Raw genomic sequence first — 17,147 nt, 5'->3', positions numbered from 1 at the left:
AACGTGATCTTTTCCTTAGATTCTGTTGCACACTCAGGACTGTGAGCCCCTCATGACATGTGCACACACCCTGAACACAATGGCATCCCAGTGACTCAGTAAGGCTGCACTTCAATTACAATAGAAATAATAATGTTAATTTATTTTCTTGATGCTTTTGAATAGGATTTGCTGAAAAATAAAGGAAATATGGGATATGGATCATGTTACCATAAAACCGCATGCAGTGAAACATTCATCTGTCTCCAGCATTTCATGTCTTCTGGGCATCTGAGAGAGCTGAGTTTGATTTACACAATCAACCTATTCATTAAATATCTGTTTCAGTTTTGGGCAGATGCATCCTTTACCTGAGTGATGAAATCTGACTACAGGAAATGGAGCTATTCCTTTGTGAAAAGACCCGATTCTGCTTTATAAAGTGAGCCTTGCAGCAATACACTTCTAGAAAACTGCCAAGCCTTGTGTACCAAATACTGTTGTAAGGGCTCAGCAATAAAACAGTTGTGGACTTGGGGGGGATCCAAGCACACAATAGCACATCTTTATGCAATATTTCCTCTTTCAACATCCCCCTCCAATGCTGTCATTCACTGACAACCATCGGTTCATTTTAATTCCAAAATTCTAGCCCCGAACACTAAGCAGTTTATAGAGTCTGAATTCCTGTGTGGGCATATTAATTATTTAAATCACTAGTCCAAATCCCATCCCAAAGAGCTCTTGCTGGGAGTCCTTCAGGAGCAGAATGATCTATTATTGCTTACTGGATTGTACTGTGTGTCAGAGGCATCTCAGTATTTCTATCAACAGCCCTCTGGATATCTGGCTCTTGTGAGAGCACTGAGTGATTGTGAATGAAGGGAAAAGCACCAATATATGCGGGAGAATATATCTGAAATGATCCAGTGAATTGATACAGTCCCTCCTAGGGATTGGCTTGGAAAGTTCTTAGCCGTTTTCAGGAAAATCAAGTATCCCCAGGCAGATGGGAGAGGCTGTAAAACCTCCTGCTGTGCTGAGTGAGGCTCCTTATCTTGAATACCACCTTCCAGATAAAGACACGCAGGGAAGAATCCTGCTGGTTCTGGGATACACAAGTTCCCACTGTCTTTGCTGAGAGGAGCGACAGCTCAGGTTTGTCTTGCACGTGTATTGTTGTGTATTTTAGCTTTTGTGTTGTTATGCAAATAAAACCATGAATTTTTGTCCATTTTGCCTTTTTGAGCCTGCAGTGGGCCCAGCCACCCCAGCTGTTTCAATGGTGGGGTAAGTGTTCAAATGAGAAACACCTTCTGCTCTCAAAAGGCACCTCCAGAGTGGTCACCCTGTGAACACCCAGCCCTGCACTCCTGACCCGCAGGACAATGGCACCTTCAGCAGCGGGGAAGTTTCACATGACCCCAGCACACAGGCCTGGCTCTGAGTGCCTGAAAGGAATGACCTCCATCCCCCATCCATCATCCCAGCTGTTCACACTCGGATCCTCTGTTCCCCACCAACATCCACCCGCTCCAGACCCCAACGGCCGGGCCGGGCTGGGCAGGGAGGTCACACTCAGCCACGGTGGCTGAACTGCCACTGCCCAGGGTCCAGACTTCTCCTGTGGGCAGCTGTCATCACTGGCCCTCCACAGAACAGCTCACAGACATTTCCCAATTACACAGCAGCAGAAAGATGGGATAACCTTCTCCTAATGGGACAATCAACACAAGGGAATGCATACAGCACTTATAAGATTTGATATTTACTTATAGCCTCCATATTTTATTCATGAATTTTACAATTCCAAATATAATGAAACAGTTAGAGTATTTTATTACAAAGCTTATAAAATAATTAAATATTACACTTATAGTTTTTGCTTTTTTTACACCATAATTCATACTTTGTGACACTACCATTTTCTTTCCTCAGTTGTCACTTAAGGAAGTGAGCAGAGAAATATAAAGGAAAAGCTATGCATTAATAAATTAATTATTTTACATCAAATAATAAAAAGGACACAATTATAAAAACAAAACAAAAACAACCTTGTAGTTTTCCTAGAAAAAAGGTTATAATTACACAATATCCAATATCAAGACAGAGGAGTTTAGGCTGAGATATGTTTCCAATCATTTCCTAAAGTATCACAGAATACATGTTTTTAATTTAAATTGTTTCAGAAGGAACTGCTAATTTTAAGTGACCACTGTCTGGCATTAGTGCTGAGCTGGCTAATCCTACGCTGAAACCATACTTTAAAAAAAACACTCAAACTGAACTACATTCATCAAACGAAGTTGTGGGATTGGGTGGAATTAGATAAATATGCCCCTCACAGGCACTCCCCAGAAAATTACAGTAGGACACAGCTCTGTCTCAGAATGGGTTTGGCAAATAGGTCGGGGTTTTTCGATGCAGAAACCTTCTGAATGGCACCATTTGATACATGGTGCCATCAAACATCTTGATACCAAATGGCCACAAAGATCGGCATGTTTACCATTCTTTTGTTTGCTGGTGAATTCTGAACTAAATACGACTATTAGGAGAGTGTATAAAAATAGAATTGACCTTTATTTGGTAAGAGTAAATAATCCACTTATCTTTTCATGCTTTTTTTTTGTGTAATGTGAATAAATAACTGTTTAGAGAAGTTCAGCATGAATTAATGGAGTGTAATATTCTTGTTATTTCCTTTGGGTAATGGATGAATCAAAATTTGCAGAGATATTTGAGATTAGAAGGAAGACATTCTTCAGTATCTTGGCATTCAAACAATCTAGCTTCTGAAACAAAACTACTTAAAATATCAAGTTTAAACTTTAAAATTACATATCTAATGAGCTTAGAAAGTTGAAAACATAACCATTGATCTCAATCAAACTGAGTTCCTTGAGTTAGTTGAAATATGAAAATCTATTTTACTTGTAACACAGCAATATTAAAAGTCCAAATATTCTAATGCTGCATATTTCTAGGAATACATTTCAAGTTACTAGTTAACCACCTCTGAGTTTCTACACAAAGCAGAAAATGAATTCTTCAAAAATTATAAAAACATTAGCATGATGCAAAACTTGCTTTTCCAGCAGCAAGTCTGGTAGAGAAGCACCATATATCTTTGTAGTGCACTATTTACTTCTGGTAGCCACACGTGTGACGCTGCCTTCTCCAGCCCACAGCCATCGGGATGTCCCCTCAGGGCAGCAAACAGCTTCCTCACCCTCACAACAGTCACCAAAAATAGGAAAGGACACGCCTCTGATGGTGTGATCTGTCCTGCTGCCACGCTGCAGCCTTCCTCCTCCAGGTGCCAAGCTCTCCTGCTTTGCATTCTGGTAAATCAGCCAGAAAAGGCTCCCTTGCCTTAATTTCTTCCTCGTAACATGTGACAGTGCAAAATGACACTTTTAAAGAAAGAAGAACTTCCCCTGGAGTCACAGTGTTCAAGTGATCCATAGTACCCTGTGCTTTAGTGAGGTCAGCAAATTAAGAAAAAAAAAGAAAGAAACATTCCTTTTTCAACATATATCCAACAATTACTGTACCTCAGACATTCCCTTAGAAAAAATGTCTCTTCCATCAGTGGTTTATGTGGCACCATGTCTTGCCTCAAAGCAAAGATAATTCCAACATAAATTGAAGAAGAGAATCCTGTCACTGAAGGGTTCAGATAACACGCTGCTATCAGTTCTTCTTCGTGCATGATTTACAACATTGCTTGCCATAAAATTTGTGGTTACAGACACCATGCTGGGGCACCAGATGACACCAAGTGAAGAAATCCACACAAGAAGGATCATCTGAAGGAGAGAAACCCAAGCATGGTAAGACTGTGTTTTAGCAAGTCTGCAATAATCCCACACCCTTGTATGCATTTGGTAATGTTAAAAACACGATGGGTGACTCGATTCACAGAAGAGGAAACATGAACGAGCTTACTAGAAATACTAGATTCTTGCTTTAACTTAAGACACATTAAATTTTTGTTAAGAGATTTGTTAACTTGGTTGAGATAGAGCTAATATTGCACTGGGGTCAAAAGCTGAAGGAATTAAAAATTTTGGAGCACACTTTGTAGCTCAGGAAAGCAAGAGGAAGTTCCACATTAGAGGATAAAAAAAGCCATCTGTGTTTACATCTTTGATTACAACTGTTGTTCTAAAGCCAGGCACTCATACAAATGAACCTACTCCATGCTTGATGCCAACTGCTGGTTGCCAGCATCATCATCACGTGGAGTTTACCTGCACACAGAACTCACGGAACTCGGAATGTCTGGGCCCTGCACAAAGTGCTCTGCTCCGTGCTTGCATTCCAGCACTTTCTGGAGGCACTTGTTTCTCTCTCTTCCACTCTGCAAGGAAGCTCAGAAATCTCTTTCCTCAGACACTTCAGTTAGGTGTCATGAGTCAGGCTCTTAGGACTTTGACTATGCCATGTTGCCAAAATCTTAATTAACTGCAATGGGAGAAGAGACTGACTAACCAAGGTTAGTTCTCAAAAGCCCAGCTTTTAATTACAAATAGAGCCAAATTATATTTTTCAATTAAAATCTTATTTCTCTTCAATTTATGTACAGATATCATTTATACACACAGCTCCAATGCTTTAAAAACACCTCATATCTGCTCCTCTCTCCAGTTTTGCAGGGGATGGTTTATGTTTCTTTAAAAGAGCAGAGTGATGATTCATACAGGTGATTTATAAACAAATTCACCATGTCTGAGAGACCAGTAAGACTCAATGGGGTTTAGCAAAATTTATAGCTAGACTGAAATCTCCTGTGAGCATGGGAAAAGATTTCATTCAACTCTCAGAACTACTGTTTACATGGTCAATAAAAGGAATTTACAAGGAGACTGAACAAAAATCTAGCCACCACTGTCTGCATTCTCAGGTCAGTTACTGAGTCACAGCAGATAAATGCTCCCTCACAGAGCAGACAAATTCTGCATGTTCCGTGGGCCAGGAGTCACTTCCCTCTCTCTGTAGGAACTTCTTTGGTTTAATCACCACTGCTCTTTTTTTGTTCCCTTTTATATGATGGCAAAGGTGATTTGTATGCCTTTATCACCCTCAAATTTATTTGAATGAAAAATAAAATAATTTCATAATAAAAATAATTCTTTTAAAATATGCCATTTTTCCCCTCAGGTTTTAAAAATATGAGCTTGTCTTTAAATTCTAATGGTATGGAAAGAAAATACGTCTCTTGAACAGGAACTGGGGAGCTCAGGACTGAACTGCAGCCTTCCCACTCCACAGCACTGCCTTTCTGTTCTGCATGGAGTGTCAGGAAGGATCCAGCTGGGAGTTCAGCACCAGCCTTCCCACTCCTTCACCTGCTGCCACCAGACAGAATTTGGGAGGACCCAAAGCAGACAACAGATGAAAAGCACACATCACACAAAGGAAGGAAAGCTGTTCTGATCTGGACAGGAAGGAGGTCTCCTGCTATGAAAGGGTGAATTAAAAAAAAAATAAATAAAAATTACTGTTTAAAAAGAAAGTATAAGCACTGAGGAGGCCACGATAATAAATCTTTATGCCCCCTTTGAAGATCAGAGGGCAATGCTAATATTGCAGAGGTAGGGCTGAAATTGGGACCTAACCCAAGGACTATTGGAAGGAACACAAAGAGTCCCACAAAATTCAGTGGATGGGGATCAGGCAGTCAGTTCCTTATTTCTATTTACCCAAGTATTTATAAGTTGTTCAGATTTTCATTCATTTGAAGCAGCTGGATTTACTATGAGTTACGGTGACCGTAACTGCATCTAGAGCAGGATGGAAATGACCCAGTTTGTCTAGGAAAGTGTGCAAACTCTCCCTGAAACATTAATTTCTTGTCTGTGATCACTGAGCTGGAGCTGCATGGCTGATAATAGAGACTGATTTGCTTCGATGTGATTCCAGCACAGCTGGTTTCCTCTCTTTCTGCTGCTTTAGACAGAAAGTTAGAGAGCAGCAAGGAGATAATTGATCTCTAGAGCCTGACGACCCAGGTATAATAAAGGGGAAAGGGCTCCTGCAGATGTGAGGAGAGAGAGAAACAGGCCAAGGCCAAAATTAATAACAGACAGTACTTCAGACATGAAATATAAAAGGGGAAAACAGGGGTGAAAGAAAAGTCCTTGCTATATCCTAACAGAAAAGGAAGTTATACAGAAACTCCAAAGTACAGCAGAACCTTTTAGGAATGTTAATTTGAAGTGTTAGCAACATTTACTGATAAAAACAGCAGAACTATTTACTTAGCCCTTTTAGGAGCATTTCATCTCCATATCCTTGTTTGGATTCAGGTCCCCTGATAGATGAGGCTGATACCCTGCATGTCTCGAGCTGATGCAGCAGAATGGTCTGTTAGGATCTCACTGGGTTTCACAGGGAATGTCAGGAATTGGGGCAGACGTGGGGGTGGTTGGCTAATGTCAATTTACAAGATGCAGGGCCAGAGCTTGACCTCTGCTCCCAGCTCCATTACCACCTTTCTCTTGCAATCCAGCCTATGTTTTATAGAGGTTGCTTCCAGCTCCCAGTTTTAAAAAGGTAACAAGTCAATTAATGTGCAGTATTTTGAGTTACTGTTTAAAGTGCTTTAGCACGCCTAGATAACCAGATTATGTGGGACAAACATGGGCCTCCATGAGCTTTTTTCATGCAGTTAGGAAGGAGTCACAAACAGTAACCATCCTGTACGCAAATCTCTGGAATGGGGTAATGCACCACTCTCTGTCTGCGCTGGTGCTGAGAGAATTCCCCTTCTGCCATTCCAAGTGGCACAAAACCTCTTGCTCCCCTCTCCCTTCTCACGCTGAAGAGGTGGAGGGATAGAGCAGACATGAAAGTGGAGAGAGACCTTAATTTCATGTTCTCTGACTGCATGTCATGCACTGGCCAGAAGCAGTAAGAAAAGAAGGACATTTTGGAATCCCAGGATCTGGATGCAATCTGAAAGACTAAAAGTAAATGGCAAATTCTTATTGCTTAGTTCCAAAGTTGGTATTATTAATTACAAAACAGTACCAGCATAGAATGCCTGTTATTCAACAAGACAGTAAAAAGGTGCAGCTCAGAACCAAACAGCATGACTTTTTCACAGACTTTTTTGTAACATATCCCTATTTTTAAAATCTCCAGTGCCAGTTGTACTCCCAAGTTTGCTTTAAGAGGGCTCACTTGGTGAAGAGAGATGCTGTTAATATCAGAGAGTTATTGTAAATCTGGAAGTCTGTGAAAAAAACATTTATGAAGGAACAGGCCACATCAGTGGTGTAGCGAAAAGGTGATGTTTGCTGGGTATAGAACTCTAAGCAACTAAGCCTGCTGCAGCAATCTAGAGCTGAGTTTTACCTCTTTTCACAGGGACTGGGCAGAAGTTGGTGTTGCAGGCTCTCAGGACCGCTGGTTTCTGCTGGGGCAGGCAGCCAGCAGCTGGTCTGCCCTGGAGCAGGCACTGCACGCTCCGGGTCTGCACTCCCCCGCCACAGGTCACCGTGCACTGAGCAGAGGGGAAAAAAAACCTTGTCTTTCATTGCACAGACTCTGGGAGCCCCTGAAAGCCAAAGAGGGAGCTTTCAAGGGCCTCAAATGAGACTTTCAAAGCAAGAGAGGGCAGGATCAGGTGTGCTGCTGTTCACCAATCCCCATCAGGGCCAACTTTTCAAAGACGTGTGTCTTTTGGTTATTTAAGGACTCAGCTGAAAATCTGGTTCCTTACTTAGGCATCAAGACAGAAACAGAACATTTTAGAAACCTGTCCCTGATTGTGTGCATCAATTTCTTTTGATGTCTAAGCCTCTGGGCCCAACCCTGCTGCCTGAACACAGATAAAACTCCCACTGGAACCATAATTATGGCAGTATCTGGGGAAAACCACTATGTGTTTGCAGGAAGAGCTATGAAGTATTTTAAAATTAATAAGCCTTTTAGTTGTATGTGTTTCATGAAAAGTTGTCCTTAAGATAGATGTGATCATTTTCATCTGATTGCAATTGTCAGGCATACATTGTTTCATGTACATATTATTAAATGAGTGCATGTCTCATTGATATATGACTCATAAAGTAGATAAGTTCCAGAAATACAGAAGCTTGTTTGCAAGAATGTAGAAACAAATACAGACTGATCCCACAATTAATCACAGTATTTAGGGAATTCCAGGCAATCTGTGCAGATGCTCAAATATATTGTGCATAGAGATATGCAGTAGTTCAACCACAGTGCACTTTGAAGAAGACTGAGAAGAAAGTGTTGGAAAATGAGTGTGGAATGTAGTGCCTCTCAAGCATGAATAACGTTTTTAGGTGACATTCTTCAGTTTCAGGATGAAGAAATGAGCTGCACCGAAGTACATGATGGATGTGGACCAGCTGCATCCCATCTCAGTGGCTGAGTGGTGTGGTCCTCCTTAGGGAATGGCTCCGTGCAGGAGGGACTGTTAGCACTGGAGGCAGCTCCTCTGTGCCATCCCACCTCTGATTTCCCATTCCTACCTGCTGCCAGGGCGAGGAATACCAGCCAGACACCATGTTATACAATGTCTGGGATAGACAGGCTCCCTTGTTACAAGCTTCCTCCAGGTTGGTGTTTGGTTTCTTGATGTTCCTGCATCTCCTCTGAGGGAAGGTGAGCAATTTCCCGTGGATGCTTTTCTCGCCGCATTTGAGTTCTCGCCGCCGCAGGCCGGGCCCGCAGGAGGCTGAGCACTGCAAAGGCAAAGCACAGCTTCTTCAGCCTCACAAACACACACAGATAAAGGGGAGTGTGTGATGTGGGACACACCCCAAACTGTGCACTACAAAAGCTTCACAGAACTAATCCCACAAAGCCCACGCTCCGTGAAGTGTAAACTGAAATATGAACTCAAGTCACTGGCTAAAAAAGACATTGGGCTACATCTATCAACATCTGGGGTTTACAGCACCTCGCCTACAACACCTGATTTTCCAACAACAGCTCAGCTTTCTTTCCTCCCCGTGGTCTGTGTGTGTCCCTGAGCCAACATTTCCAAGAGCAGCCAGGGCAGGCAGTGAGCAATGAAACTGCACCACTTTACCTCACTCCAGGAAGAAATCACCCACTGGAGCCGGTCATTTTTGGGACAGCGTCCGAGCACACAGGTCTGCTGGGACTCGGGCTTAGGCTCTGTGCTGCACATGCTTTCAGGCAAGATTTTCACCTCAGGAGAGCCAGTACTCTTGCAGTAGACATCCCGTTTCTTACTACCTCTCCCACAAGTCTTGGAGCACTGTGATGGAAAGAAACACTTATTTGAACTGGAGGAAATGAAAATTGGCATTATTTGCATTTTCCAGCAGAGCACAGAAAGCATGGCTAATGTGCTGTGCAGCTGCCATCGTGATATAAGTAAACTTGAAATTCTATTGGTAAATACAGTAACATCTGTGTGTCACTTCTAAAACGTTGTCCTAAGTGCTTTCTTAATGTAAGCTGTGAACTCTCTCAGCCCCCATGTAGAACAGACAAATAACATCTCTCTTCCACAGATGACTTAAGTTGGACTTGTGAGCAAAACGCTTTTGTGAGCAAAATGCTTTTTTTCCCTGCTCAGCATAGTTGAAAGCTGGTCCTAAGCTCCCATCACAGAATCTCCCACGGCAAAATGCTCTCACCTATTTGTCATTTTGTCCTCACCTTCGCCTAGAGGGATGAGATCGAGGCAGAGAAAACTGCCCAGGGAATCCATACATAACTCCTTCACCAAAGGAATCTCACCACAAGACAGAATCTGATATAGACAATGGTTAAGGAGATATTTGAGTTGCCAACTGTAGCTTAGGACGAGTCACCAGAATAAATATGCATTGCTGAGCCGTGCTTCAGTGGAACAGACACGCTGTGGTTTTCACTGCCTTACATATAAAAAAATGCCTGAATGAGCCATTTGTGATGAAATTAAGTGAAAAGCCCTGAAATAATGCTGCCAGCTTCCTACCTTCTTGCATCCTCTTCTTACTGTTCTTTCTACTAATAATTATGGGGCACGTTCCAAGGTAGAATCACTCTGTGTATCAAATTACAAATGTTTTTAGAAGATTTCATGAAAGCACAGTTGTGCTGAGGAATATATGCAGAAATACCTGCACGCTGAAAATCTGTGCGTTTAACCCTTCCCCAAACAAAGAAAATGATCTTTTCATTTAAAATGACGCTGATTTGTGCAGACAAGCTGGGTTTAGATTAGATGTTAGGAAGGAATTGTTCCCTGGGAGGGTGGGCAGGCCCTGGCACAGGGTGCCCACAGAAGCTGTGGCTGCCCCTGGATCCCTGGCAGTGCCCAAGGCCAGGCTGGCCATTGGGGCTTGGAGCAGCCTGGGACAGTGGAAGGTGTCCCTGCTCATGGCAGGGAGCAGGACTGGATGAGCTTTAAGGTCCCTTCCAACCTAAACCATTCTGCGATTTTATGATTTTACACACTTTTTTCCTCTTAACATCTTTAAGTCTGCAATATAACAGTTTTCAGCTGAATCTTAAAATCTTTACTAACTTGCTCAATAGGCCTGTTCACTACATTTCAGCAGCACTGACGAACTTAATTTTTATGAGCTTATTTGAAAATCCCAACTTGAATTTTACACCTCTTAAAGAGGAGGAAGACGGATTTTTCGTAATTGTCTTATTTATTTAAGAGGAAAGGAAGTTTGAAAGTGTGAATGTATTTGAAGACCTGGTTTATATAACCTTCTGCCACACTCAGGTTTCCTTCTGATACACTGGAAGAAAAAGTTCTTTTTTGAGTGTTGTGATGGACTGTTGAGTAGTTACTCATCTGCTATGGTGCATTACAGGGCACTCCCTGTAAGGGCAGTTCGTGCTCAGCTGGGAGTGCTGAGATCAAGATGTTCTTGAACACCCAAAGAGCAACAGTACCAAGAATAGAACACATAAGTAATACATTTTTCAGCTAATTGAAATCCGTCTTGAATCTCACTAAACAAGGATGGAAGAATAAAATGAATGTAGGTCCTTTTATAAGGGTACTGTCAACTCTCTCTTAAATCCCAAATGTGTCAGTGCTTCATTTACCCTTACATGAACACTATCAACCACAGTGAAAGATGGAGCAGAGCTGAGTTTTGTGTGGTTTTTAGCTCAGGTGGTTGAGTGTCAGGTAGCTGTGTAAAGCAGGGTGTGCACACACAGGAATCTGCCCTCATGGCAATACCTGCAGCAGCACTGCTTGTAGGAGAGTTACTCTAACAAAGGCAAAGCACAGAAGTAAGTAGTGAATGTGTAAATCACAAATTTACCAACCCACAATCCATATATGCGTGTGCATTAACATGCAACTCTAACCCCAAGTATTTCTTCATTCCTTGACTGCCTGCCATCTCTGAGAGAAGTTAATATTGCTTGGGAAGTAATCTCATAGAGGGCTGTTGGCTCTATGAAGAATTCATAGAGCCTTAAATTATGAATCCGGAAAGAGTTATCCATCTGTTTGTATGCACCTAAAAGAGCAACACATGCCCACTTCTGGGAAGCCATCGTGTGCCAGCTCTTCTGAAGGCTGGTTACAATGCACATTTAGTTCACATGTTTATACAAAAATGGTTTACATATTATCTTCATGAATGAAGCCACTTGCAAAGCACTGATCTCCACAAAGTCTGCACTATTCTTCCTTTTGAGGAGAGTTTTTTGCAGTATTTTCATTATGCCAGCAGACAAAAATGTATGTTTTTCTCCAAATTACCTGAGACCACGGGCCAGGGCTCCATTCGGGTGGGCAATCCTGACTACTGCACACCTGCACCTGTGCTGGGGTGCTGACAGGACACAGGGAATGGGCCACCACCTCCTCTCTTTGGAAAGCCCTTTTCTGCACACACTGAACAAGACGACTTTGCTGTCCCCCTCCACAAGACTTGCTGCACGTGCTCCATTCACCTGCTGACCAGCTGAAAGGAGGAAACACGTTAGAAACACAGGAGTGCAATTAGCTTTAGAAAATCGATACAAATGAGCCACCTATCAAACATGAATTATCCAGGGAATTCTGCTCAGCCTATCTCCTGACGGACTGGTATCTGCTCAAGCAATCAAAAAGCTGCAGTTACATAATCTATTTTCAAAGCATGGGACTTTCTGCTAGGGATGAAAGTCACACAACTAGAAAAACAAGTATTGTTTATTTATAGCTTTTATCTACTAGAACCAGCTTGCCTATGAATCTGACCTGGAATCTGGAATTCCACAGGGACTGAGAGAGATGCTGCTGTTGAGGCTGGCGGAGTATTTAGAAGATATAATTAGAAGATGTAATTAGCTAATACAGAATTTAGCTGAGTATGTACCAACCCTGTTTGTGCTGAGATATGCTCACACAGGGTGACAAATGTTGGCATTTCTGTCAAACCTTACTGGCCCATTATTCATCAAAAAGAACTTGCTTGCTAAAAGCAGCAGTCCTGTCACTGGTGTCTTGAGGAAATGAAAAGGCTCTGAAAGGCTGAGAGAGTTGGGGTTGTTCAGCCTGGAGAAGGCTCCAGGGTGACCTAAGTGCAGACTTCCAGCACCTGAGAGGAGCCTGGAAGAGAGCTGGAGGGGGACTTTTCACAAGGGAATGTACAAGGAAAAGGGGAAATGGCTTTAAGCTGAAGGAGGGCAGGTTTAGATTAGATATAAGGAAGAAATTGTTCCCTGGGAGGGTGGGCAGGCCCTGGCACAGGTCGCCCACAGAAGCGGTGCCTGCCCCACCCCTGGAAGTGTCCAAGCCAGGCTGGACAGGGCCTGGAGCAACCTGGGATAGTGGAAGGTGTCTCTGCCCATGGCAGGGGGTGGAATGGGATGAACTTTAAGGTCCTTTCCAACCCAAAGCACACTGTCTCTTTATGATTCTCTGACTCAATGATTTACATGTCCTCAGGCTAATAAATCTGGCAGACAGCTGATGTAGAATCCAAATAAAACACAGGCAATTTAACCAGCACAAGCTGTTGGGCAATGTGTGCTCGAGGCACAGGGCTGCTGCAGCTCCACGTCATGTCCCTGAAGTGACACAAAGTCTGAGGGGCTATTGCCAGTTACTTGGACTAAGTTCAGTTTTGAAATGCCAGGAGCTGCTCACTATTTCTATTCTTGAAGCACTGAGTGGGTCCCCAGCTCTTGTGGGACACTTTGCAAACATGCAGCCAAGCGTCTGTCCTTGAAGGCTCCCAATGTAAGACTATAAATCACAAGCAGATAGGAAAAGAGAAGTGAAGAAACAGAAGAAATTATGAATGACTATATGATTACTCATTGAGAAATGTTATTCAAAGACCCAGCACTGAAATTAAACTGAAGATTTTAAAAGACTTTGACAAATTTTTAATAATTTATGTCATGGAAAAGGTTCTTGTCTCACATCTGACCACTTGGCCTATCCTGCTTCCACAGTTTCTCACAGCATCAATCCTGGGACCCCTGGAATAGCTGCTTACACACAATTTTAATGACAAGAAAGGTTTTTTTGTCCTGGATGAAAGATGCACAGCATCCCATTTGCCTGTCTATTCACATCTGCCTGAAAAAAAAGCTCATTTTAATTTGTAAAAAATTTATAAAAAGCCTATTTTTGAAAAATGTCACTGGGAATAGAAGAAATCCCAGCTCTCAGTGTCTAGCAACTTCAGGAACTGCCAAAAGTACTGAAAAATGTAAAAGGCACTAATTTAAGGACAAAAAATATTAATGTGAAAAGTCAGTCGTTATGTAATACCAGAACACATCAGAAGTTTCCTTTTTGTCTGATTTATAAATATGAATGACAAACTTCTGGGAAAAGAGTTTTAATCCATTTTACAACTTTTAATTAGTTTGCCTTGATGTTTCTGACAATGGTCATTGGTAGAGTGACCAAAAGTGTTCATTTTAAGAGTTTATTCACCATAACTGCCCAGAAAGCTCTCCTCTTCACAGAGGAGAGGGCAATAAACCTACTTTAATGTCCTCTAGTAAACTTCCATTTTCCAAGATTATCTGGGATGTGATCCAAGAGAATCTTTCATTAGCTCAAATAACTAAATAATTATGACCAGATTTGGCAGCTCTGAAATCCAACAACAACAGTGTGCAGTGCTGGTGCCTTTCTGTGTGGGACAGTAGTTTGGTCCCACTCAGACTAATCAACCTTTGTTCTTATGCAGCAATTATTCCTCACTGACCTTTACAAGTCTGGAGCCTCTCTTATGTCCCCAAACCAACACACTTGTATCTCATCTGCCACCTCCTTCCCCTGCCTGTTCTCCCTGGTGTATCTGGGTTTGCTTTATTTGCTGGCTATTAAACATTCTTTTGTTTCTCCATGGTATTTATTAATCCTAATTTTTTTTTTTTTCCCTGTTGGCAGTCTTGGGTTTATGGGAAATATTACATGCTGTGAGTTTCTGGGTAGATTCCTCAGCAGAGATATCCTGGCACAGTTTCACTCAGCTGCATGGCAACCTGTTAATTTAAGGCATGGTCCTACATGTAGATGCTCCATACATTAATATATCCTAAGGATTTTAAGAATAATGAATTAGTGAGTTGAACTAGTTTCTCCTAAAGGTGCTTGGGGCTTTTACATCTTTTCTTTTTGTGCTCTTTTTAGTGTTCAACTCATTAATTTTGTTTTAAAGTAGTAAATCACAGAAGAGCTGTGATTTCAGTATGAAAACATTGTACTGTGTGTCAAAATGGATATCCAGCATTTTCAGGGTAAATATATATCAGTGGATGTTCAAAATACATCAGGATCTCAGGTTAACAGACACAGAAAATTTGTGTAGGATCAATATAAATAAATCTGATTTGGGTGGAGCTTTATAGCATAATGATGCCACATCAAAACAAAGGTAAGCAGAAAGAGCTTAGAAAGGCTCCTGGAGACATCCCAGACAATACACATGTGTGTTCATTGGATAAAAATAGTCCTGGCAGAAGATAAGCTGCATATGAAAAGATTGTGTTTGGCTACAAAGATTACTTAAACTTGGTATTGAGAAAATCATGTGGCTAAAGGCAATCTGAAGAAACTGCTGAAGCAGTAACGTGGGGCTCTCGTGTCACATGGTACCATTATTTAAACCTTATCTCTATCGTTTTGTGGTCACAGTGTGTAATCTGGCATTTGGATTTTGTGTACTCTGCTGTACTCTTTAAATGTGCAGGAAATTCCAAACTATTACTGGACTATTTTTCAGTTTGTTCAACATATTGCAAAGTATAGATTTTTAAGTAAAACCAAAGTCACTGCAGAACATATGCATCTTTTTGCTTTGCCCCACCATCCTCTCCTGGACTTGGGGGAGATGAGGAATGCTTCCTATTAATCATCATTAAATGGGACATTTTATGAAGTATGGGAGCAGGCTTAGCCAACTGCTTTTACTGTTGCTTTTATCACCCCAGAGTAAAACCAGCAGATGACGCCAGGTCTAGACCCCTACTCCATTTCTTCTGCCTCAATGCATCTTCAAGAGTATTTACTTCCCACTGACTGAAACACTCTGAAGTTTTTCAACATATTCCTTTAGAAAATCCCCTGTTCTGGAGGTTTAAATGTCTTGTCCAACATAATACAGCTTTTCTGGTCTTTAATATAAAATTAAAATAACGCTGAGGCTGCAAAGCCAGGAATCCAAAAGTGAAATAACCAGCAGAAGAAAGATGGCCACTGTGTCCTTTAATCTATCCATTTATATCCTAAGCCACATAATACTGTGTTTAATTATATGAGCACACCACTTTTTTTTTCCAAAGGACCCCTACTTCAGCTACTATAAATCAGTGTAACTCCCTTAGTTTTGAAATTGATTTAGACCAGCTGGATTCTAAGTGCTTATTTATATGTCAATGTCTTCCTTTGCATCTCACCTTTCTTACATCTTTTAGAAAATAGGACTGTTCACACAGGCAATGCCTTCATATTTATTTCTGTGGGCACCAGGAGCTTTGCTCACAGCTTGTTTGGTTTAGATAGTCCTCTTCTTGGCATCACAATACGCTGTGGGACATTTTGTCCAAATATCACTAATTACACTTCACAAGACTCTTTTAACCTAATATGTGGAATGTGAGTCATGGGGCCAAGCTTCCACACAGGGAGTAGCACTTTACTCAGGAAATGGGCTTAGTGATTCAAGATGAGCAAAGGTGGCAGAAGGAGCCCCTGAGAAAGCTGGATTTGCTCTGTGTCACCCCAGCACAGGAACAGAGCCCCCAGGAGCCCCTGCTTTAGGCATCAGACCCAAATCTGGGCAGAAAATCTTAAACAATTCCTGGTTCACGTTACAGAGCACGAGGGGTTCATCTAGCAGGCAAACAATTCTGTGTGCCCCCAAGAGGATTCCTTCCGTGGCACAGCCAGGTACAGGGCACAGCCAGCAGGCAGAAAACCCCAGAGAACTTACTATGCTGGGCAGGGATTCGTGTTGCACAGTTTTGTTTCAGTTAAAGGCTTCGTCCTTGGGCCACAAAAGGAGGTGTTGACTCGTGCACGATGATCTTCCAAGCAAATTGCTTTTGCTGTAATGTGTCCTGTGGAAGTGTTAGAAAAGAATAGACTATAATAAACATGTATTTGAAATGTAAGAAAAAAAAAGCAGTAGGGAACAATTTTAACTAAACAAGTCTAAACTCATCCTTGGTACAAATCCACTGACTTGAACTAAATAAAATAGGGGTTTATGTGGTAACGTGTTTTTAACATTGATTTCCTTCTCTGTAGCACAGATACTACTGAAGTCAGATAAAACATTTTAGCTATAAACAGCAGATTTGCAGACTCTTCCCCCAGCAAAAATCAGTAATTACTCAAATCCTAATTCCCTGCAGACACTAGCAGTGCTTGCTTAAAGCCCTCCTCACGCTCTTGAAAACTGCAAATAAACATTCTGTAAACATTTTACAGTGAATCTCTACAGACTCCAGACTTCTGCAGGTCCCTGTACCTTAAACTCAATCAAGTGTCAGCAGCAGGACAGTTACAGAAATGCCTTAAGTGATTTTATAGATTTATCTTTTAACTGAGACCTGTCATTCACCTCACACATGGTTCATTGGGCACAGTGAATCAAATTTGGAAACGAGACTGTTTCCATCACTTTTATATCCATACTGCAACCTTTTAAAGGGAAGGAAGAAAATACAGCTGCCATATTTTATGG

General features: G+C 41.7%; 1 protein-coding gene across 4 annotated transcripts in view; it reads right to left on the bottom strand.

Annotated features, from left to right (window-relative positions):
- Nucleotides 1–1,734: 1,734 nt before the first annotated feature.
- ADAMTS18 (ADAM metallopeptidase with thrombospondin type 1 motif 18) overlaps nucleotides 1,735–17,147 on the bottom strand; it is a 77,483-nt gene continuing 62,070 nt past the window's right edge. For all 4 annotated transcript variants that reach the window (XM_017736583.1, XM_017736584.1, XM_008635484.2 and 1 more), the window contains 6 exons: nucleotides 16,392–16,518; nucleotides 11,711–11,915; nucleotides 9,050–9,241; nucleotides 8,487–8,699; nucleotides 7,345–7,492; nucleotides 1,735–3,791 (listed from right to left, as the gene is read on the bottom strand). In XM_017736583.1, the coding sequence (XP_017592072.1) occupies nucleotides 3,676–3,791; nucleotides 7,345–7,492; nucleotides 8,487–8,699; nucleotides 9,050–9,241; nucleotides 11,711–11,915; nucleotides 16,392–16,518 (1,001 nt within the window). In that variant the 3' untranslated portion in view covers nucleotides 1,735–3,675. The remainder of the gene's footprint in view (nucleotides 3,792–7,344; nucleotides 7,493–8,486; nucleotides 8,700–9,049; nucleotides 9,242–11,710; nucleotides 11,916–16,391; nucleotides 16,519–17,147) is intronic.

This window comes from Corvus brachyrhynchos, unplaced genomic scaffold (genome assembly GCF_000691975.1).
Source record: "Corvus brachyrhynchos isolate BGI_N302 unplaced genomic scaffold, ASM69197v1 scaffold66, whole genome shotgun sequence".
Classification (NCBI taxonomy): Eukaryota; Metazoa; Chordata; class Aves; order Passeriformes; family Corvidae; genus Corvus; species Corvus brachyrhynchos.
The sequence above is the reverse complement of the archived record's forward strand: the minus strand, read 5'-3'. Positions and strand labels throughout refer to the sequence as shown.